General features: G+C 32.1%; 1 protein-coding gene across 4 annotated transcripts in view; it reads right to left on the bottom strand.

Moving 5' to 3' along the window:
- Window positions 1–24,021, bottom strand: part of LOC123691721 (lachesin-like) — an 80,035-nt gene that overhangs the window by 31,214 nt on the left and 24,800 nt on the right. For all 4 annotated transcript variants that reach the window (XM_045636254.1, XM_045636256.1, XM_045636255.1 and 1 more), the window contains exon 2: window positions 3,616–3,846. In XM_045636254.1, the coding sequence (XP_045492210.1) occupies window positions 3,616–3,721 (106 nt within the window). In that variant the 5' untranslated portion in view covers window positions 3,722–3,846. The remainder of the gene's footprint in view (window positions 1–3,615; window positions 3,847–24,021) is intronic.

The raw sequence follows: 24,021 nt of genomic DNA, 5'->3' as shown, positions 1-24,021 counted from the left end.
AAAGTTAACACCCTTATCTTCTGAAATTTAAAATCATTCTTGTGAACTGGGCAAGCAATTAATTTCACGGTATTAGTTTTAAGGGGACCGTAAACGATTATTTTGAAATATTATAAGCTTGTTTGGAAAGTTGCGTTTGACAATTTTAGGGTGCGTTGAGTTTGTTAAATTTTGTTAAACAGCAAGTTTACATTTGGCTTGGTGGGTTTACATTTCGACTTGTATACTTTGAAAGCTTTTGTTTTTAGTAATAATTAAACTGCGATAGAAAAGCTTATACTCAGCATTATTGAAATTTAAAAAATGTAGGGTATAACCGCTACAAAACATGCTACATTTTTCATTTATAATGTGTCTTTTATAATGAAATTCAGCACAGATACATTCACTAGGTTTTAATCATTAACATTTGGGATACATGCACTAGGTTTTAATCATTAACATTATATATGATGTTTTTTTAAATCAGACAGAACTAGATGTTGATATAAATAATTGTACATTGGTAAAATCATCATTACATAGTATAACAACTATGTATGCTTAAACCTAGCGGGTGGAAAGCTAGTCCTACTAATATTATAAATGCGAAAGTTTGTATGGATGTATGGATGTTTGTTACTCTTTCACGTAAAAACTACTGAACCGATTACAATGAAATTTAGCACACATATAGAAGGTAACTTGGATTAACACATAAGATAAGTTTTTATCCCGGAAATCCCACGGGAACGGGAACTATGCGGGTTTTCCTTTGCAAACGCGGGCGAAGCCGCGGGTGGAAATCTAGTTTATTATAAAGTAGTATTAATTAAAGTAGGATTTTATGGTTTATAAAAACAAATCATCTCTTACAAATAAATTGTAATTATATAAATTTTAGGCTGCAAAAAGTGAATTTAGGTAACAACCGAATTTCGTATGTACCTCTACAGCTATTGCCCTAACACATTGTGTAAATAATTTATCTCGTTATATAGATTCCAATATAATATTATCCTAGTGTAGTGCAGCATATGTACGTTCTATAAAACGTTCAAGTACTAAGAATAAATTCTTTCTAGAAACAAAACACATCTGCACGTTCCTGCTTCAACCTCGAACGGGTCAGACCCCAAAGTTTGCCGTAATGTGGGAAATTTTCAACCATCTTCCATAATTTCTATTCAAACTTATAATACGTCGATTCATGAAGTTCGACAGTTTTATTTAATTGTTATTGTTATAATACGTCATATTCAAATATTGGAAAAAAAAATTTAGGTAAGTTAATACGCTAAAATCAGCATTAATGTACCTTTGATTATATATAAGTTCTTTACCAATTCCATCGTTATTAAAATATCAGTATAAAGAAATCCAATCAAAGAGTAGCAATCTTCTATTCATGTTCTATTAAAGTTCTGTATTTTATAACTTTTTAAGATATATGAGCCAGTGCAAAATCTATTTTGAATTCCAAGACAGATGAATTAAGATTGCATTTGTTTTACCAAACAAAAGAACATTCTACCTACAAAGGAACGAAACAGATTCGAAAGATTTAAAAATCTCTAAATCCATGACAAAAGGAATCAGGATCGTTCGTCGTAATCCTGTATACCTCATATACTTCATTAGCATACCTAAGCTTTTAGCGACCTGCGTCAGAATTCACCAAACTAGTTTTGTCACAGTTAAATTTGTTATTGGGACTTTTTGAAAAGAGCCCCGCTGAATTCGGGCCGGATAATTAGGTTTGCGAACAATTTCCCTCGGTTTGCCTTTCAATGGGAAACTACAACACGTTCGTGTAATGTATTTCAGTGCTCTTTACTCTTTACTCTTGTAATTGTGCTCTTCGAATGCTTTTTTGCAGTTAGTCTCTGAATCCCAATTAGGATCGTAATTGCGAAACTTAATGGATTTTAAATATATAACGTACGTTGTTAAGAAGCTTTACATTTTCGTAAGTTAATTTTGAAACATTTTACTCGTAAAATAGAGTCATAATTTTCTACAATATACGAATTATCTAATATGCAATATGCATACTATTTTCTAGTATTTGATTTTACGCGAGTATTATACACTTAGAAATAAAATGCTTTTTACGGATTTTAAACGCGATTTCGCGAGCATAAAGTGTTCGAAACGTCGGGAAAATAATATAATGAATAAATCGCGTTTAAAATCCGTAATATGCATACTTTTAAAAAGGCATACAGTTGAAAAAAAAAGGTTTAATGCACGTGTTTCGATTTTCTCAAAGGCATTATTCGAAAAACCTGCTCAAAACATCACAGAAATCCTCTATAAGCGTAGTCCGACAGCCGTAGTATGCATTCGGATTTTCGTTAGAGGGATTAGCGAGGCGGATCACAAGCACTCCTTTAAATCCTCTGTATTAAGGCATGCTATTAATTACAATATGCTTTGTTATTCAGAATAGTATTTCAGATAGTAAGGTATACTAGAGTAATTAGTGTTGCTTGTACTTCATATTATTATAACAACAGAAAGTAATTCAAATTTCAAACAATTGTCTAAAGCGATTTTTTTTTTTTTAGAAAAATAAAAACACATTCTTCCTATCCAATAAGCACGCTCGCTCATAATTAATGTTCGAAATGTCGAGATAAACTATATTTTTTTTTTAAATCACTAAGCCTATTAGTAAAATGAACTTATATTCCAAAGGAAATAAGTCCCCTTGATATAGTTAAAAACTATATTCAAACCATTCTCTTCCCAGAAGGGATTAAACTCAATCCTAACCAAGTAATCAAAACTCTGACGCAACAGTCAGGCTCTAACTATGCCAATTAGGTCGTCAGGATTTAAAATATAACCCCCTGACCCATTTATAAGAAGTTTCCTTCAAAATTTTTCTCCACTATGTAGGAATTTGCGATATTCGTAAATGCCAAAAGTCTCGCAAAAATTCTGTCGAGTTAATTTAGAAACATCATACAATCTTTATTATTTTTTAATATTCCAGACGAGCAATAATTTTGATGAAGACGACGACGATCGTTTCACAAAAGAATATTATTACTAATATCTGAAAATAGAATAAATTGAAATGCTTCTATTCTGTTCTCAAGCAACGAATATTATACATTATTTAATTATTTGGAAAAATCTTGATATTTGCAAACATCTAAGAGTAAGTTTTTTCGTCAGTAACATTCTAGAATATTTTATCTGAAAAGTGGTGAGAAGTTAAAAGTTGGTGAGAAGTTAAAAGCATACCTACTTGCTAAACAATTTTATTAAATTCGAGCACGTAATAGGTCTCGTTTATTCCAATTCTCGTAAAAAGTAAATTTGATTCTTAATGAATGTAAAATAATATTATTTTTTTATTCATATTCTGTCTTTCAAAATGTCGACCAAACTTTTATGAAATATATTTTATTTTTGTGATAAGAAAATATAATATATATCCAGTGCTATCGTCCTTATAACATATTTTCTGGTCAAACTTCGAAAACAAAAACAGCGCGATGTACAATACAAAAATGCACCAACACATTGTGTTAAGTTCATAATTGGCGAGTAACTTTTCAAAAATTCGGCTACAAAAAGCGTTTCAGTGAATACTTTGAAATAAAGGAAAAAAAGGATACATACCGTATTCGGGGCAAGTGACACAAAACGCTACTGCCAGTAAAAAGCCGACCACCTCACCGCCGAAACCTTTGCTTCCCATTTTCTCTTTTTTAACCCACGCTAGCATTTACCGACATTTTTATTTCTGTACTATCACGGTGTTACTAAAGTCTGGGTGCATTCATCGTTGCTCCTCCGGTCGATACTTCTAACTGCATTTTACGTCCCTCCGTTTCGTTTTAATGTTCATATCTGCAACAAGAAAAAGTTCGTCCTGAGTTATAGTCGCAGCGGCATTGATGTATTATTGCAGAAGTTTTTAATTATTGTATAGTTTTCCAATTAATGTTTAGTTTTGAGCCACGTAATACATAGAAGAAACTATACAATTATACATTGTATATATTATGATTTAGAACATAAAATATGAATAAGGCTAATAACATTATAATGTAACGTAGAAATATACAATACATGTATATAAATGTAATGTGATTACAACACAACTGGATAATTATTGATGTCATTATAACATATTATCTACCACTCAAAACATGTCACTATTAATACTAAATGAGGGTAGTTGTACAAAGACCGAGACGAATGCGCGCCATTGCAATGGGGTGTAATGATATATGAATTTGTCACATTGACAAGCGACATTTGTCATTTGTATTGTCAGGTGATTGTTGCTTGGAAAACACGGAATTTATTAAGCAACAAGTAGTCACAGTTATAAAATATTATAAATTTTATAAGCCTTAAAATTTCAATTAATTCTAGATAGTTAAATATTAATGTTGTTTACTTCTGGAAGATTGACAATTTTTTTAAAGCTAAAAAATAAATGTAAAAATGGTACTACTTGCTCTCATACAACATTCAAATTTGAAAGTCATCCCTATAAAAATTTTAGTAAGGCAAATATAATATTTATATAAAAAAGTTTCAAGTTGGACTTTTAAATTTACAAAAAAGACAATTAAACTAGACGAGCATAACCCTGTTAGTCGTTAATGAAAACATAAATCTAGCTTAGCCAGGGCAAGGCGAAAATATTTTCGGCCATTACCCATTCATCCATGTTGACCTGCCCAATGACACGTCACTTTAATGCGAGCAAATAAAATTTTACGACAAAATCAAATACAATTAAGGCCAAGATAAACGGGTCACAGATAACTTAATCGTACAGACGCTCCATGTAACATTTCTCCCTAATCATGCCTGTCCGTCACAATTTCTCCCGCTGTCAGCTACACTCGTTCGTCACATACGTTTGAACCCATATTTTACCAATTTACCTATTCTTGGATATAACCGTCGTTACTGTAACGTTTCAGAATTTCTTTGAACGATATTCGCTTTCCATGACTCATTCGATTAACGTGAAATGTTATATGGTAATTACTTACTGAAGTTTCGAGCCGTTTCGTTCCGAAATTGGGAGATTATTCTTTACTCGCTTTTATTTTTGTATCGAGGTGGGAAACGTGTTAAATTGTAATGAACAACTTTTATTGGGAACGTACTATTAAAAAGTGACTTGCCATTATATGAATCGTACGTATTATTATTGAATGTCTTTACAATTTACGCTGTGTATTGTATAATATAACATTGCTTTAAAGTTTAATCATTCCACATCTATCTGCATTCTGCATATTGACTGATTGAATGTTTACATAAATACGCTAAAAAGCCACTCATAGAATAAATAAATAGTAGAAACAGCACAAACACGATCCCCTTAGTACAATTAAAACCAATTTTTACACAATACTCTGTATAATTATTTGTACAGCGTATAGCTGACCTGAAAAGGACGACATATTGTACAAAGGCGTCCGAGGCAGAAATTGTATTGTGTGACGTCGCTTTATACTGCCCGCGAGTGTCACTTCTGTTTACCGTATACCTTCGTCTATTCTTTGTCGTGTCACCCACTTATTACGGCGTTGTTTGTACCGCGCTTTTCTAATGAAATGTTTTATTCACTTACACAGGTATGAGCTCTTTGTGGTTCAGAAGTTTTAAGGATATAACATATTGTTTAATATTCCTATATATAAGAGTATAAGGTGCTCTTGCGTAGCTGCTCTTAAGTAGCTCTTGTGATCTCACTTGACTGTTTTATATGAAGATGTTGTGTGAAGGATTAATTTGATTGACTTGTTTAAGATTACATGCGAAATAGTTGCCGAGTAATATTAAACATTGATAAATAAAATGTATTTTACTAGTCTCAATTATAACATTAATATCTATTAATCAGCTCTTCAAAGCGTGGGATGATAAAATAGGGGTCAAAAACTTAGTATATATTAAGATTAAGATGTTACAACATTTTATTATAATAAAGATGAAAAACACAAATTTTCTTACAAATCAAAGGAAAAGTCTCATATCTTTATGATTTATATGTCAAGGTACATCTATAAGGATAAAACTTACTATTCTTTATATTTCCAAAAAAATGTTAATATATTTCATTATAAACATGCAGTAACGTGTAACTCGTTTGTAATTTAACTAATCCTAATGAAGTAATCTAAATAATGCCTTCAAACGGAAAAAGGGGAGTCTGTGATTACTCAAAGCGACAGCAAAATCCTATCATTTCTTTGCCTTTCAAGCTTTTTCCAATTTATTTCAGATGTTAATGCAGAGGAAACAAGATTATTTACACTCCAGTTCATGCCGTTGGTTATCTTTCAAATAATAAATTGCAAAGAATAAATTTTTGTTTTATATTGTTTTGCTTATCACTAGCTAGTTACATCTACAAGTTTATATTATATTAGTCTATATTTTCTTAATTGCAATTGTATAGGTAATTGAATACAAAATAACTAGTATTATAGAAAGAGTATATTATGGTATAAATTGTATTGTTTCTTAAATATTACGATTTATGTCCGTTCAGTTACAAGTCTGTTATTGCTAAAAGTCAATTAGCATGACATCCCAAAAATGCCATTACCCTTAGGTACTCCTAATGCACTTATAAAAAATTTAACCTAAATTAATAGTACAAAGCTTCACATCAACGCAAAATAATGCTTAAAGCTTTTAATTCGGATCATGTTGACGCAAACAACCAAATTCCCCACTTTATGTTGCTGTGATACGGAACTGCTTGTAAACAACAATAAAAGTTATTATATAGGATAAATACGAAATCACCGACATCCTTACATATCCATTTTTCGGCGAGGTCATATACACGCCGTAAAAACAAGTTTGTGTCAACATAAAACCATTTTATGGCACGTCCCGACGTCCTATCCAGATGACACGCTTTATTTTACAGTAGGTGTATTAAGATCTGCCTATTGTGATTTGTATTGTATTGAAGATTCGTGGAGGGTGAGTAGATGTGTTATTTAATTCTATAGCAAGTGGAGTACAGAACCCACAAAGTTAAATCTTACGCGGTTTTATTTATGAAGTTTAGGTTTTTTGTTTTTATTAGTTGAAATTGGGAATTGTGTGATACGTATATCCGCGGGCAACCAAAAATCTAAGAAATATTGTTCAATTTTTTTTTTATAAGAGTGACAGAATAAGTTCTACTAAACATAATAGTATATACGTATGTAGGTAATTTAACCTTATTGCGTTGATGGAATGGCAATAATATAATCGAATATATTTACCACTTGTACATAATTAAACTCAAGATACAGATGACAATAAAACCTTAATTAAAGCGCTTGAAAAATGAATACAGCTGAATTCGTTGCTTGACGGCCTTGCAGCGGATCGATATAATCTCTTGCCATATTTTCTCGAAAGTAGGCTTTCAATTCAGCCACGCTTAAAAGATTTACAGTGTGGAGTTGAAGAACTCATTTGCATTGTTACACTGTAACTTTGTTGATGTAAAAAGTTTATGGCAAGGCGACTAACTGAATTTATGGCCAATATCTTTTAGGTTAAATGCATTGGTTAGGTGTGGCTCGTTAGATGTGTTGAGACCTTTTTAATGACGTCATTTTGCTACGTGGCATTTTTTTAAAGAGGATTTTTTCAAATCAATAGCAAGAATTGTTGTAGATAACTCTGTAACAACTTAGTGTGGTAGCTTACAACCGAAAACCCTTACAGGAGGCTTGTGCCTCTACAATGGGGACACAATAGGCTGATGATATAACTAGCTTACAAAAAAAGTACTCAATTGTAAGGCAAAAACAGTGTTTTGCCATTAAGCTTATAACTTCGTTTTAATAAAATATTTAGTAATCCTTCCTATATTTTAATTAATGCGAAAATAGTGAGTATGGATACGTATGGATGTACGGCATGTTACTCTTTGATTTTGATAATAGTTGGCAGTGACGTAGTAGACGTATTTGTATCAGAATAAAATATTAGCTATTATAGAAATACTTAATTGTACCTGCGTCTTCATTCGCGGCTGAAACCACGCGGCACAGCTAGTATTTTTAACCGACTTCAAAAAAAAGGAGGAGGTTATCAATTCGGCCGGTACGTTTTTTTTTATGTATGTACACCGATTACTCCGAGGTTTCTGAACCAATTTACGTGAATCTTTTTTTGTTCGATGCGGGATGGTGTCGAATTGGTCCCATAAAAATTTTATGCGGATAGGCCCAGTAGTTTTTATTTTATGAGCATTTTTGTCTGTATTTGTAAATGTTGCAAGTGCAAGTTTGAAGTCGGTTGTTTTTAACGCAGTTATCACTTGTTGTATTTGTAAACATTATCTTCATCCATTAGTCATACTATTAATAATTTTATAGCCCACACCCTCACGAGGCTGAACTCTCTATAGAAGTATGAATAGCCTGATGATGATTGCGAGTCATTAGTGAATAATAAATTTACCTGCGCCTCGTTACTTTTAATAAATAGTAAAATAGTTTTGCCAGTATTTCGACCACATAAGTATACACCTAATAATATTATGTACATATTATATTTCCCTTTTTATTCTTAGTATATTTTTCGGAGACTACAAACTTCACTTTTCAGCTTATGAATTATGCAAAAACACGTTGACCCAGCGCGGACAAAAAACAACAAACTCCACCTGCTCAACATAATACAAAGTTTGAAGTTCGGAATATGAAGGTACTGTCGAACAGAGAATACAAAATATTGCTTATTTCAAATACAATGCATTGCGCGCGACTGTTCCACATCCGCTGGTAAGCACAACACCGGTTACGAAACAACACTCCGGTACAGTCAAAGAGAGAAGTCAAAGAGAAATGCCACTTGCTCACGTATCGTCGCGCACGGAAGCTGCGAAGCAATTCTTATCCGCGAATCAGGGCGAACCGGCACGGAATATCAAATAAAGGTGACTGTCGATTTTTCTAGTGATGTATTGTCGAACGTCCGCTTTATTAAACGTATGCAGGTGGCTCCTATTTTGCAGAATCGGAGGAATATATTTAGGTCATTCTATATTGAAATTTAGTACCTAAGCTAAGTACCTTTGTAATTTTTGTCACGAGATAAACTTTTGAATTATTAGTAAAATTTATTAATATGAAACCCGAATTTGATTGGATTTTCACCAAAAGTTACACCAAAAAATGTAATCACAAAACCAGATTCTGAGTAGAAGAATTGAAAAGTACGGAAATTACGAGCAAATACATTCAACAGATACATAATGAAAGGTCTGATTAAAAATTGAAACGGTGTAGGCATAAAAGCGCGGGCTCTTTCGCAAATTTAATATTTATCACTTAGAAGCCTTTTACATCTACGTTAATGTAGTCGCATTTATATTTCATCGGCTTTTCGAATAGTACTTTGATATTGCCAGTAATGTCTTGGTTCTTGCTAATTAGTTTTAGCTATGAAAGCGATGACATCTTGAGGAAGTTTGTGGTTTATTATGCTTGCGTATTACGTATAACTTTTAATTCATTATTGTTTTAACACTAAATTCATAGGTAATTTAAAAATATCATTTGTAGGATTTTTGGTTATATTAGGCTTTTACAAGACGGTTATTAGTAGGTACAACTTTAAAATTAAATTATTTGCCGTTTAAATTTTTTTTTTTTTTTTTATTTTTTATTATCAGACAATAATGTTTACAATTAATATAAGTGTACAGTTGTGACTTAAAAAACCACTGAGGTTTATAGTGATTTCGTATTTATATAATGACAATTTCGGTTTAACTGATTAACAATTCCTATAAGTAAAGACTAAATAATGTTACATAATATGAAGACACATTCTATAACTTTACTATACATAACTACAATTGGGCTATATAATATTGCTTGAGTTTACGTTTGATATTTGTTTCAGTAATACTATTTCTTAGTTTAATATCCAACCCATTCAATATATCCGGTAGCAAGTACGCGGTACGACGTTGACCATACATGTTTTTTGAGAATGGTTTAGTTAAGTTCTTAAGTGTTGTGTTACGTGTGTGGTAGCAGTTAGAGTTTATTATTTGATTGTTTGTTTTGAAAAAGTTTTCCTTGAGCAACTGAAGTTCAAATTTATAATTAACTGGCAGGACATTACAGTGTTTAAAGAGTTTTGAGGTATCATTTTTAAATTTCATTTTTATTTGTGGTGACACTATTATTTTAAGAATTCGAACTTGTAAGTTCAGAATTCTTTTTAAGTATGTTTTGTGAGTCCTACCATAGCTAGTTAGGCCGTATGATATTATGGAGTCAGCAAAAGCATTGTACAGCAACAGTCTTGTTTCATATGGTAATCTGTTTTTAATTACCTACAAGATTGCCAGAAAAGATCGCAGTTTATTGCACACTTTTTCGATGTGCGTCCTCCAGTTGAATCTGTTATCAATAGTTAAACCTAGGTAAGTGTAGGAGTCGACAGCCTCTACAGTTTCACATTGACATGTTGTCGCACGCGGTTTACAATGCATACACTTATGCGTGTGATTTTTAATACTTTGATAAAGATCACCAATAATATGGGGGGATTTAATGTGCATTAACTTCGTTTTGCGTGCGTTTATTACCAGTCCAGCATCGTGACACCATCTACATAAGTTATCAAAGTCGTGTTGAAGCAGATTCATAGCTATATCAATGTTTTTATGAGTAACTACAATGCATGTATCGTCGGCAAACTGGAATATCTTAGAATGCTCTATTGCTTCTCCCATTTTATTGACGTATGCCAGGAAATGTAAGGGGCCCAAGACAGAACCCTGCGCTGTTCCCATGTCAACCTTTGTGGCATCACTGTATGTACTACCAATTCTGACTAAGTTGTTGCGATTTTGAAGATAACTGTTGCACCACGCCAGTAAGCTGCCCGCCAGTCCACTATCTTCCAGTCTACATATTAGTTCCTTATGATCAAGTGTTTCAAAAGCGCGAGAAAAATCAATAAATAGCACCAGTATATGCATTTTTTCGTTAAGATTTAGGTTAACAGTATCAGTAAAGTCCGATAGAAGGGCATTGGTGCTTTTTCCAGGTTGAAAGCCGTATTGGTTGTCAGAAATTATATTATTATCGTCATAAAATTTATGTATTTGGTCACTAACAACTTTTTCGACGATTTTATCGATTGCCGATAGTAATGTAATTGGTCTATAGTTCACAGGATTATCGTGTGCCCCTTTTTTAAATATTGGTCGGATACATCCTACTTTTAGTTTATCGGGGTATATACCTGTCTGAACCGAGATGTTTATTAGGTTGACTATAGCAGTAGTAATATTTTCCGAAATACATTTAACATCCACGTTTCTTATTCCATCTATACCCGGACTTTTTTTGTTGTGTAAGTTTTTAATAACACTGGAAACCTTATTATGTGTTGCTTTTTGGAATCTCATACATACATTTGGCGGGACGTTTTTTGACTGTTTAAATAGGCGCTCAGTACAGTTCGGAATGATATTTTTTATAGAGTTATTAAATTCAACGGAGAATTTATTTGCTATTTGTTTTACTGATATATTTTGGGCTTCAAATGCTTTAAGTATTAAGTCATCTATATTTTTTGACTCCCTACCACAAATATTATTTATTATTTGCCATAATTTAGTAGTGTTACCATAGTTAGTTTTAATTATATTCACATAGTATTTATTTCGGTAATATTCGAGTAGTTTATTGGTTTTGTTCCTTACTTTGGTATATTGGAGTCTGAGGATATTATTGTTTGGATCAGCTCTCCATTTATGAAACAGGTAGTCGCGTTTTTTACATAATTTATTTAAATTTTCGTTCATCCATCCGTAAAACTGAAGTGTATTACACTTGTTATGTTTTTTATCAACGTATTCAGTGGACGCATTTTTGAAGTGTGTATGTATGTAATTGTATATTTCTTCGGGGCTCTTCATGTGGTTAGTGCATTCAAAATCTATATTTTTTAATGCTTCAAATCGTGTTCGAGTAACCCTATTTGGTTTTGTAGTGCCGCGACGAGCTAACGTCTCTGGATATATGCAAGCCAGCAGCACGATTTTGTGATCAGCTAGCACAGTGTCAACTGCTGCAGTGTATGACGTGTCATCTGAACGAGTGAAGATGTGGTCAATGCAAGATTTTGTGATCTTGCTACCCCGAGGTTCTATGCGTGTGTAGTTTGATATGCCACACATTACAAATATTATCATAAGTAAAAGAAGTCGGTTAATAATAATGTATCACAACGTCAAAAATCTATGAAAACAATATAAACGTAAAAATAACAAATTTTATTCAAACAGTATTAGTTCTTGCATACCAATAGTATCGCCTTCATAGCGTTGGAAGCGTTCCAAAAACCGCGGCCATATTTTTTGTCCAGAAACTCTGTTCCTCTGACATATTTCCTCTGTCAAGTTGATAAGGAAATGTAAAGGTTGTTCCATCTTCATTAAGCATTAGGGAAATATAAAATATTAAGATATTTATTCAGATTTGCGAACGATAAACGCGCGGAACGATAAATGCGGAGAAAGTATGATGTCATGAATAGGCGATATTGGGATCGTTTGTATATAAATGGATATTATCCTGAATGAACAATTTAATGCTTTTACTGTATGAAATGTTTTATTTGGAACTAAATATTACCTTAAATATATTCTATCGTTAATATAAATTCATACTCATTTAAAAAAATTTTTTTTTGTAATGTATCCAAAGTAATGAACTAAAATGTTATACTTTCCTTATTTTCAAAAGTTTCAAGCTGACCTTTTTATATTTAATAATTCTTTCTTTCAAAAGCAAAAGAAATTGATTATCACCACTCTGTGTAAGTGCTAAAAAATTACTAATAAAATAATACAAACTTTGGATCAGTTCTTATTAAATTTGTGAAGTTTGCCTTTAATTTGAAAAACACTGACGCTTTTAAAAATGTAACCTCGCTACTAAAGTTCTTTTCTTTGATACTTAATAAAACTGTAACAAACAATTATTCCTCGAGCACAGAAAAACGCCTCAAGGTTACACGGCCTCTATTTAGACTAATTAATTAAAAAGCTTGTAGATATAATATATAAATTAATTTAATTCTAGTCCCCGTCTCTCTCTTTGTGTAGAGAAGATCGTAGAATAGAAAGAGAGGTTTGGTATCCAGTCAAATAAGCCAGCTAGATTGGACTGCTATACATGATGAATTAATGTTCAATCTGAAAAACAGATAAATATAATAATATGGTTCTAACATTACTTCATTTTATAAAAAACTCTTAGGCAAAATGATATACGAACATTAAACAAATTTTAACATTGTGTTTTTGGACAGACATTAACTGGGTAAAAATGTTAAAACTAATTTTACAAAGTTCAAACTAGTTCACGTACCCAAACTTTTTTATTATCTACCTATGTTATTATTACAGAAAGATTAAAATAACGTTAGCAGTTACTTTAGAAATTTTCATATTAAAACTAATTGAACCTATTTGGATTAAGTTAGCCACAAGAAGAAAGGAGACAGGTTAGGTATCCCTGAAATTCCACGGGAACGGGAACTATGCGAATTTATTGTTTGACTATGCGGACGGAGTCGCGGGCGGAAAGCTAGTATGTTATAAAAGTGTTGGCTTGACTGTCCCCTGTATATCTGTTTACCTTGAATTACATCAGGTAATCCGAGTAGGTATTCAATATTTATTTAGCCCTACCAATACTACCTACAATCCTTAATCTGGGTCCGATACTTCGAGCTGATGAATAAAATCAGTCCTTCATAATCTCCTTTAGCACTATCCCCAGTTTATAATTAACAAAAGTAATTCGAGTGGCTTAGTCCACATTAAAGTAACGACATTTTCAACTCGAAATTTCAACGACAAAAGACCTTAGGGTTGTGAAAAAATGACTGACTCTTTTGAATAATTGCACTCGTTCCATTTGACGCGCCTGTTTCTCATAATATTCGCGTAATTGCTACGGTATAATAGGATAAAATTTTACACTTTATTAATGCGTGCAGTCATTTATGCCATACGAGCGCTTTTGATTTTTATTTATTGTTTTTTCATCCTTAATAAGGAGGCGAATTAATGCAAGCCTTTGGTATTATAATATTAATTTGATAATTGAGAAAAGTTGTATAGCAATATTTACAGACTGACTACAAACCGACATCGTAATAAATCTAAGCTGTTTGTCCTCGTTAATTATATTATGGGTAAATAGCATTATCTGAAATATGATGCTGATACAAACGTTTACATATTCACAATACCTATATTGTGCAAATAAATGTTTATTCCTAACTTGATTTGAAATTATTTCTCCTTGTAATGATCGATATAATATGAAAGAATCCAAGTCTAAAAAGTTTTGATACCCCACATGATAGGTCACATTTACTTTGTCGAGGGATAAGACTATACAAACATCAAAAAAATTCCTATGATCTAAAAACAACGCTCATTGCAAAGTCGACTTTATGTTCTACGTAATAAATACTTATTTCCTCTACCAGAGAACACTTCAATCGGATAAATAACGAATATTTTGTTCCACCTGGATCAACCCTTGGTAACGGGTCAAGTGTATGAAGGAGTCATCGAGGCGCAGTGGAAGCATCTTTTTGTTCGATGCACCTGTTTGTTATCATAAGTGTCGCGTGAGATAACCATGCATTAATTAGGAACACAAAAGACGGTAATAAGCGATATGCTGGTATATCACAAGGGGGTGGAGTGGATGTGTAATTATAGGTTGCGGGCTTTGTTTGGATGCAGGCGTGTGTATTGTACACTTGTGCATCCATGAATGTGCAATTTCTATAAGGTATTCTTTGGTCGCTTCGTTCGTGTTGTGTTATTGAATTATAATATAAATCATGAGTATTCACGTAATAATATACTATCATCGTCTTTTATGAATGGAATGATTTTCTTTGTTTATTATACAGTATTTTAATACAAAATGTTTATAATATATATTGTTTATAGTAAATACCTGCTTAATTTTTCATCATAGTCATACATTTGTATAAGTAAATGAAAACTAAATCATGGAATACCTATTTCCACGATTTAGGACGACAATACCAAGTCAATTTAAATAACAACATTGTATTTCTAAAACCGTTCAAAGACAAGTACTAAATAACGTAAAGTATTGGTATTGTTTCATTACGTAAAACGAAAAACTATTTCCATTCTTTGCTGTAATGCGACACAATTTAATCCAGTAAGCTTTCGCAAGGCCATTGTTAACTCGATTGAAACTAATACTTACGTAAATCACAAAACGTTACACTTACATAGGTAATTAAAGGGAATAATAACAACAATATTGCGAAGAAACAATTTATTATGATTTACTGGGTGAGTCCGAATTGGTCCCCGAACAGCGACTTGTAACAAACTAAACTAATTTTGCGCTATTAATATGAATTACATGAATTTAGAGAACCTTTGGGATATAGATATTTTCATACATAGTTTAATACCAATGGTTTAAAGTCTAATTGTACTCTAATCACACGCTGTTCAATTTAAAATTAATTTTATTTGATACATCTATCAAACAACATAACAATGTTTTCAACCCTTTGAGCCCCGAGCGGCCCGATCAGTCCACGACACAATAGATTTTCTATTGTGTCTGTGATTCCGGGGGCTGAGTTATATAAACTTTTACGAACTAAAGCGTGGTTTAATTTGCGAGTAATTCGAAAATAAGTGCGTCTTTACAAAAAACGTCGTTTAGTTTTTATATTCTGTTAAATAAAAAATGATATAGGTAGTAGATTTTTGATACTCAGTCAGTTAATAATATTGAATAGAAAACGCTACATAACCGTAACACACTTAAATTAATTAAGACATCGGCCAAAAACATAGCATTGAATAAATCAACCATATTTCTAATAAAATCCATATATTGGCAGGCATTTTGCCAACCTTACAAATATAAAGATTTACTATCCCCATAGGGAATACGAACTTCGACATTTGACCGATACGATCGAATATGAAAATATATTCGAATGTAAACTTTTAGGTCGAATCCCTGAAGAATAATAGGGTCTTGAAATAAAGAGTTTGTAATGGATTTACTTTTAAAAGTTGTTGTAAATGTGATTTATTCAACTTTTAGTATAGAACGTGGTGAGACAGTCTTGTGACTTGCGTGCTACATTGAATAAAGTTGACAGATTTGGTTTAAAAATAAGTAGATTATACTTTCAAAACTTTACACGACTTTACACGACTTTACACATCGCATGTCTGTTTTCTTATCGAATTATTGAATAGATACATATTTTGTATGCAAGTTGCGCAAATACAAGTGAATATGAATTTAGATGATAATTTTCAGAAGCTCATACTTTCTGGAGCAAATGTTTTGTTACTGTTTCGATTTTTTACGAGAATAAAACAACTTTTTAACAATCCACACTTTATGGTTATTTGAAGAATGAATTCTTAATATTCAGAGCTTATCAATTATAATAAAAAAATAATATCAAAATTACACTAATTAAGCTTTCTCTATAATACACCAGGTAGAAATACTGCACTACAATTAAAACCATGAAATAGGAAACAGTTCAAACTGCATTATACTTTAGATATACAGAAAAATAAACATGTTCTTTTTAAAGCGTTTAACTTTTACTTTAGTGTATCACGTTACGAACAATTAAGGCCTCAACTTACAACGCTGTTTTTTTATTGCGTATCAAATGTAACATTGCTGACGGGTTTTGTGTGAAATGGCCTGAAATTTCATACATGTTTACTTTTTAAATGTATCTTTACGTTTATGAACAAAAGGTTGTTTTTTTTTAATGGAATTAAGAACCTACCTATTTTTTGTGATAACATGTACTTTAACGGGTTGTTTTAAATTCGAACGATGCTTTGTAGTTATTTTGTATAAAAGAGTTGGACTGTGCATTTTTTAAGTTTCCACCGACCATTTAATCGCATCAACTTAAAGTTAGTTACCTATTATCCCATAATTTCTATTTAAAATTTGACTTTCCTTGGACCAGTTTATAAAACTCATAATTATTTTTCCCCTTCTCCCGTCATTTTGTTAGACACTCGAATTTAGTTCGAAAATAAAAATACACTAAAAATTTTATCATACAACCAATCTTAATGAAATTTGAGACGTGACAAAATTACAATACCTACAACTAAAGTTGTATTATTAACTGAACAAGTTGGAGCGCGAAAATTCCCAACTCCAACCTAATTGGCTTCAAGTTTATTCCCGCAAACAATGCCAACACAATTAAATATATTCAATAGATATTGAAATAAGATTAGTGTCCTTGAAACGTCCTTGCAATAAGGGCCTAATCCTTATTGTTTTGTAAGCCTTGGCTCTTGAGGATCACAGAGGGCGTATTCCCTATCACAAGGGTTTATTAACAGTTAGCCTATATATATAATATAGGTATAGTGTAGTGTTATGTAATGTCTGGTACGTGGATTTGTTTTACACAATATATATAAAATTGTTGTATTTTATCCAATTTCTAATGTGCAGTTAAGTATTGAGTAGGTAACTATTACTCGAAAGTCATATTTGTCTTAATATCTATAAATTATAGATTTTCAAAACAGTATGAAATATTGTCTAGCTGTTTTGATGGAAATGTTGAAAGGAAATTAATGTTTAAAGTATCTAAATTATGTAAGCTCCTTGAAAACTCACTTCCTACTAGAAAACTTATATTTTTTCATTTGTAAGGATCCGAGCTTAATCTTACACTTCTAAAACCTTCACTACTTCCTATAAAATGGTATGAAATTAATTTAAGTGTAAGAAGAATGACTACGCTATCACCCGAAAAACAAGAGAGCATAGCCGGGGCGTAGATATAGTTTAATAATAAAGTTTTATCGTTACAAATTAGTGATCTACTAAGTATAAGTTTCAGCTTCATCAAAGTCTGGAAGTGTGTCTTCCAGTTAGGCCATGTTCATTATATGAGGGAGATCTTTCCAGAACACTTCGTTGCTCGCTCTAATAAATGTTATAAGTTTGTTGCTAATTAGTTATTCCTTTACAGATTCCTGAGATAATTAAATAATTATAAAGAATAGTTAGTGTACGATCAAACGGTTTTGCAAGTATTTTGAGACTGCTCAATTTTTTACTGTATTCTTGTTTATATAATATAAAAGATGGCCATTGCATTTATCAACGTTAAAAATAAGTAAATAGGTATTTTATTTTAAAAATAGTATCTTATAAAAAAATGATTTTGTAGTTACATATTGGAATTATCTAAAAATATATTTTTTATTATTCTTGATATTGTGTAACAGGCATAAATATTAAATGATTAGTATTTTATGTTGGTTTTTAGCTTATTTCTTATAAAATAATCCAGAAATATACCCACGCAAATATCCCTTTAATTTAAAGATTAAAGGAACTAAAAGAAAACGTTTTGAAAGGCGATTTAGAAGCGAATTTAGGTTGAAAGGCAGCCTTTCATACATCTGGGGCGTCCTTAGTACCCGTATATTTGCTATGAGATGAGTTGACATACTACACTCTTATATACTTATAGTGAATGGATTTTAGTAAATGGCTCTTGTAAGGCACATCTACGGTGTTAAAGGGAAAGAAATACGAAAATAATAATGGTACATATTGAATAATTATTGTATAATGTTTGCATGAAATAATCTATATAATTTTCACACTAATAAAATGACATGATTATCTCCTGCATGCATCTCGATGAAAGCTTAACATTAATACTCTTTTTTATGAGCAATAGGGAAGCGATTAATCACTATCTCGCCTGCTGGTAAGCGAAAATGCTTCTAAATGATGCGCGCTTCTCTATATGGTACCTGATCAATTTTCATTTTGAAGACCAAGACCAAGACCAATACTAAAAAGTCTTGTGGCTCAAATTCACAGAATTAGGATTCGAATTTTCTACATCTTCCAAAGTTAGGACGAAGTAGGAATAGATAGAAATCTTAAGAACAACTTTATAGATGTATAATGTCCATAGAAATAGAAATCATTTGTACAAATTTTCATCTCCCGTCACTAAAACAAGCATAGTTTAATATTGCAATAACCTTGCAAGGAACTATTTCGGGCGCCGCGTGAAACCGACTCTCAGCATGCACTCAATACGTAATGAACGTCTTCAATCTTGCAACATGTTCTCGTCCCAGCTTTGTGGCACGCAAATATTCCTGATGAAACTGCAGTGCATTTAATGGAATACTATATCACATCAATTCCTTGCTTATTCGTAACTAGGTTTCCGCCCGCGGCTTCGCCCGCGCTGTCAAAGAAAAACCCGCATCGTTCCCGTTCCCGTGGGATTTCCGGGATTGTGTCATTTTCCAGGGTTAAAAGTAGCCTATGTCCTATCTCGGGTATCAAAATATCTCCATACCAAATTTCATGAAAATTGGTTCAGTAGCTTAGGCGTGATTGAGTTGACAGACACTTTCGCATTTATAATATTAGCATATGGATTGATAGGGCGATACGTGTATGGGATACGTGTGTAAACGTGTCTGTACCTTCGAATCGGTGGTTAATGTTAAATAATGTTTCTGTTGACAATTCAAAAGTGCTTCTAGAAGAAGAAGAATTAATATAATGTTATTGCGATATAATCCTAAATGGTTATAAGATATATTCGACGTTTCTAAAATTTCCTACTACTAGTTGGACTGTATCACTAGATTGCAAATAACCTTTTGCAAAATTGATAGAGCTATAAAGGTCACGGAAACTCCCCAGTTGTTCCAAATCAAATGATACAGAAGAAGGAACGAGTTATTTGACAATTTGAGTAAAGTTATATTATCGTAAACTATTTAGGATAATTAGTTTGAACTTTACAATAACATTATCTTTCTTCACGAGTAAACACGATACATGGGATTTCTATGAAATATATTTAACAAATACGCCGCTGTTAGAGATGAAAGAAAATAAAAATCCTTCGCTAGAATATAATTAATGTATTTAATGACGTAAGCCTAGTGTCTAGTATTCCTCGAAGTGTCTTCAACGCTATGATGTAAATTATGCTCAGACATAATATTAACTACGATTTACATTTAAAAACAGTTATGAAAATCCATTTACTAAAGCTATATTTATAAGAATTTTACTAATTAAAAAACCACTCATTTAAATCACATAGCAGTTTCTCTTAAATCCTAGGTACTTCTTATCATAGGCGAGGCCGCGGGCAAAAAGGTAGTATTATAATAATTCTACAACAATTGTAGCCTACGCTATCAAATCATTAAATTGAATGGTCTCAAACTGCCCACACATTAAGCTATAAATATCCAAACTAAACAATACAACAATAGTTAATCACACTCTGCTAACAAATTAACTGCATATACCTCTATTCATGTAGGAGTTAGGTTTAACAATTAAATCATAAATTAATACGGATAATCTAATCACAATATAACCGCTATTAAACAGTCTTTAACAGACACAACAGTTCAAACATTGGCATGAAACAGTCGTAATTTTTCACCTGAACATGCCCAGGACTCACGTCGCGCTATAAAGGTATATAAGCTATCAAATTTTCTCCTTCAAACGTCTTTGAAGTACAGGCAATTTCCTTAAGCCGAATTTCATGAGCAATATACTTCGCATAACATTGTTTTTGCTTACGGGTGATCGTTAGAACTTATTGTACTCGTATGGATTGCTTAAAGGTATGGAAAATTGAGTTAATGCGGTCCCCAGACGGTTTTATACATTTTTAATTGAAGGGGAAAGATAATACGACCACATTATATTCTACTATTAAGTCCAATTATGCTAATACATAACATTATGTAAAATTTATAGAAAAGGAATCTCAGAATTTGCGTTATGTTAAGTAATGGATAGGCTAAAACTCTTTTCATTATAATTAAGTAAGTATTCAACTTAAAACTCATTACCAGACTTTTAATTAATTTTGTTATTACGTTTCTTATGTTGGGACATAACATTTACAATATGCACTATTCAATAATTTAACAACGTCTCGATTAATAATTTAGAAGGTAAAATTACATCGTCAAGGAAATTTAAGGACTTTGTTCTTATTTGGCCCAATTTAATGAAATCTTGAAACTCATGACACTTAATGATCTAAGCTCATGACCGATAGTAACATGTAACTAGGTAATAAAGAAATATTTAGTCCAACACAATACAGGATTTAAAACCTCTGCACCAATATGATACACCTCCAAACCAATCAGATGGTGTACGTTTTAATACTGCATGCACTGCTGGCACGCATTATATTGTACATATTATATTCGTATTATAATATGCAATACATACATTTATTCCGTATGCCACAGTGACTGGCAACTTGCCAATACATCGCTGAATGTGGAACGAAAGGGACATTAGGTAGTGGTTAAACAAAATTAGCTGTGCCTGCACTTGTAATAGCTGCTGAGATTTACCACAGGCTCTGTTCAAAAATACAGGGATTATAGTCTCATTATATAAGGGAATACATGAATATTCATGTACATTACATACACAGCTATCAACCCTGAAACTAGGAAGACTAACTATTGTAATATAACAACTAAAACATGTTTCATATTTTTTTTTATTATGTATGTTTAATATATAATGTTCTTCACTTTTCTAAACTGATAATTTATTACTGAACATCGTTAAATATTCGCAATCCTCAATCTGACGATGATGCAAACATTATAACAGCTATTAACACAGCAGAATAATAGGCATTAAAACTGAAGCAACATAAAGCTGTTTCGTTTGTTGAATATATTATAATGTAATTGGAATAACGTCTCTGAGACGATAAGCTTCGTTAATGGACACGTTCACAGCATGTTTTCAATGCTACTGATTTAAGATGAAAGGTAATTATGAATTTGGGTGAAGCTTTTTAGTCGTTAATTTTGAAATACTTATAAGATGTTATTAGATTTTTTGTATACTAATAATAATTGTAGTTTTCAGTTATTTAATAAGCTCTAGTCGAATGCTGAATAAAATTTCATTTGTTCAGGTGATATACTTATATCTCGTACAACCTAATTTCTGTGAGCACAAATAAGTTTTTCCCGGTTTCTATAATCTGTAAGTATTTTAGAATTATATTGCGTATACCTACTCCTGAAAAAATATAACCCTTCTTTTGTCGCAGTTGAATAGTTAATGGACCGTTATACCCCTTTTAAGGAATGGCCATGACCTACCAGCCGTATGTATAAGATACACAACGCTTTCTTTCATATATTTAAATAAGATTGTTACATTTCATCTTAACAACTATGCATTTAAATGTATATAGGTAGACGAAGTTACGAAGTAAGTAACTAGAGCAAAAACAATTTAATTTTAAGCCCGCAGTATTGAAGAGGTCGTCGTCCAAAGTTCAACACAAACACAGCTCTCTCTCTCACACACACACACATAGAGGTAGGTACATATACATAACGTTTTCGTGTCATAACACCTTAATGAAATCTACGAGCTAACCTGGCTAAGACTTTAATAAAGGCACTTACGTATCTTAAAAGCCATTTACACTGGGCTTTTGTTGTAAGAAAACTGGCATTTACTTGAAAATGAATGTGCTGCATTTCAACGTTTTGATTGTGCTGGATTCGGGAAGTTAATGACGATTTAAAAATGGTTGCGCAACAACTTTGGCGTTTTAGTTAGTTACATTTTTAAAGTAGAACTTTTTTATACAAAACTGGGATAATGATAATGACATTTTTGCATGATTTTTCTGTTTACTCTTTAGAAGAACGCAACTCGTTCAATAGAGGTATAATAGTTATAATTTACATAGAAGTCTCACACAAACACACACTTGGCTAGAAATATAAGCTGTTTCATGCGTTTTTACATTAATAATTATCACCGATGTAATATTGATGTGTGATTGTACTATTCCTTTCTTTCGTATATTTTAATGTATTAAAAGTTCTGTTAAGATATAAATAAATACTTAACAAAGTTAGTTCTACGAAAAAATTTTAAATATCCTCTTCTATCGACGATTTTATTACAAAAAATGATAAAGCATCTATATGTCGAAGTCTATGTGCTGATACTTATTACGAACGCAGATTGACTAGTTATTTTCCGCTACATGCAAATTTTATCAAATTGCCTACGTAATATCTTTCTGCATGACGTCGGGTAATAACACGCCGTGATGGCTAATGAAATAGCAAAGCTAAATTTAGCAGAAAATTTTATATTATATGAGATGATTTTAGGCGGAAATTGATTGGCAGAACGTCGGAGATGGGGTTGATTGACTTCCAAAAATATTTCCATTATATTTAGCGTATTTTAAGACGGAGTTCATTGAATTTTGTTTGGTTTTGTTTTATTCATAACGAGTCGGCTCTACCATACAAGAATAATAATCGTTAGAAAATATGGTGTATTTATGAAATATGTTTAAAATATGGATATTACAATTATTTTTATTTCTCACTAACAAGGAGTAAACCATAAATATATATTACTAGCCGTGCTCCGCGGTTTTACCCGCAGTGCTCCGCTCTTGTTGGTCTTAGCGAGATGATATATAGCCTAGCCTTCCTCGATGAATGCTATCTAACTCCGAAATAATTTTTAAAATCGGACCAGTAGTTCCCGAGGTTAGCGCGTCCGAACAAATAAAGAAAAGAGAAACAAACTCTTCAGCTTTATAATAGATTTAATGAATCTTTAGAAATACACAATCTTCTTCAGTTGCTTTCGTTATAACTTGCTTGATATTATAGAAAAGTAGCAATTACCACTGAACTGCGATTTCGCTGATTCAACACATCTATTAGCAGTTCACGAAAAAGGTTTTTTCCTTACCTATTTTATGGCTGGGTGAAAGTTGGAAGACGCTGACTCAACATCGGATTGTTAAGAATCGATTTTCTTTGCGTCATTGCGCGATTCTGACTTTAGGCGAAATCAGTGCAATTTGATAGTATAGCGTCTTGAT

This window comes from Colias croceus, chromosome 5 (assembly GCF_905220415.1).
Source record: "Colias croceus chromosome 5, ilColCroc2.1".
Lineage (NCBI taxonomy): Eukaryota > Metazoa > Arthropoda > Insecta > Lepidoptera > Pieridae > Colias > Colias croceus.
Note: the sequence above shows the minus strand (reverse complement) of the source record. Positions and strands in the feature narration are given on the sequence as shown.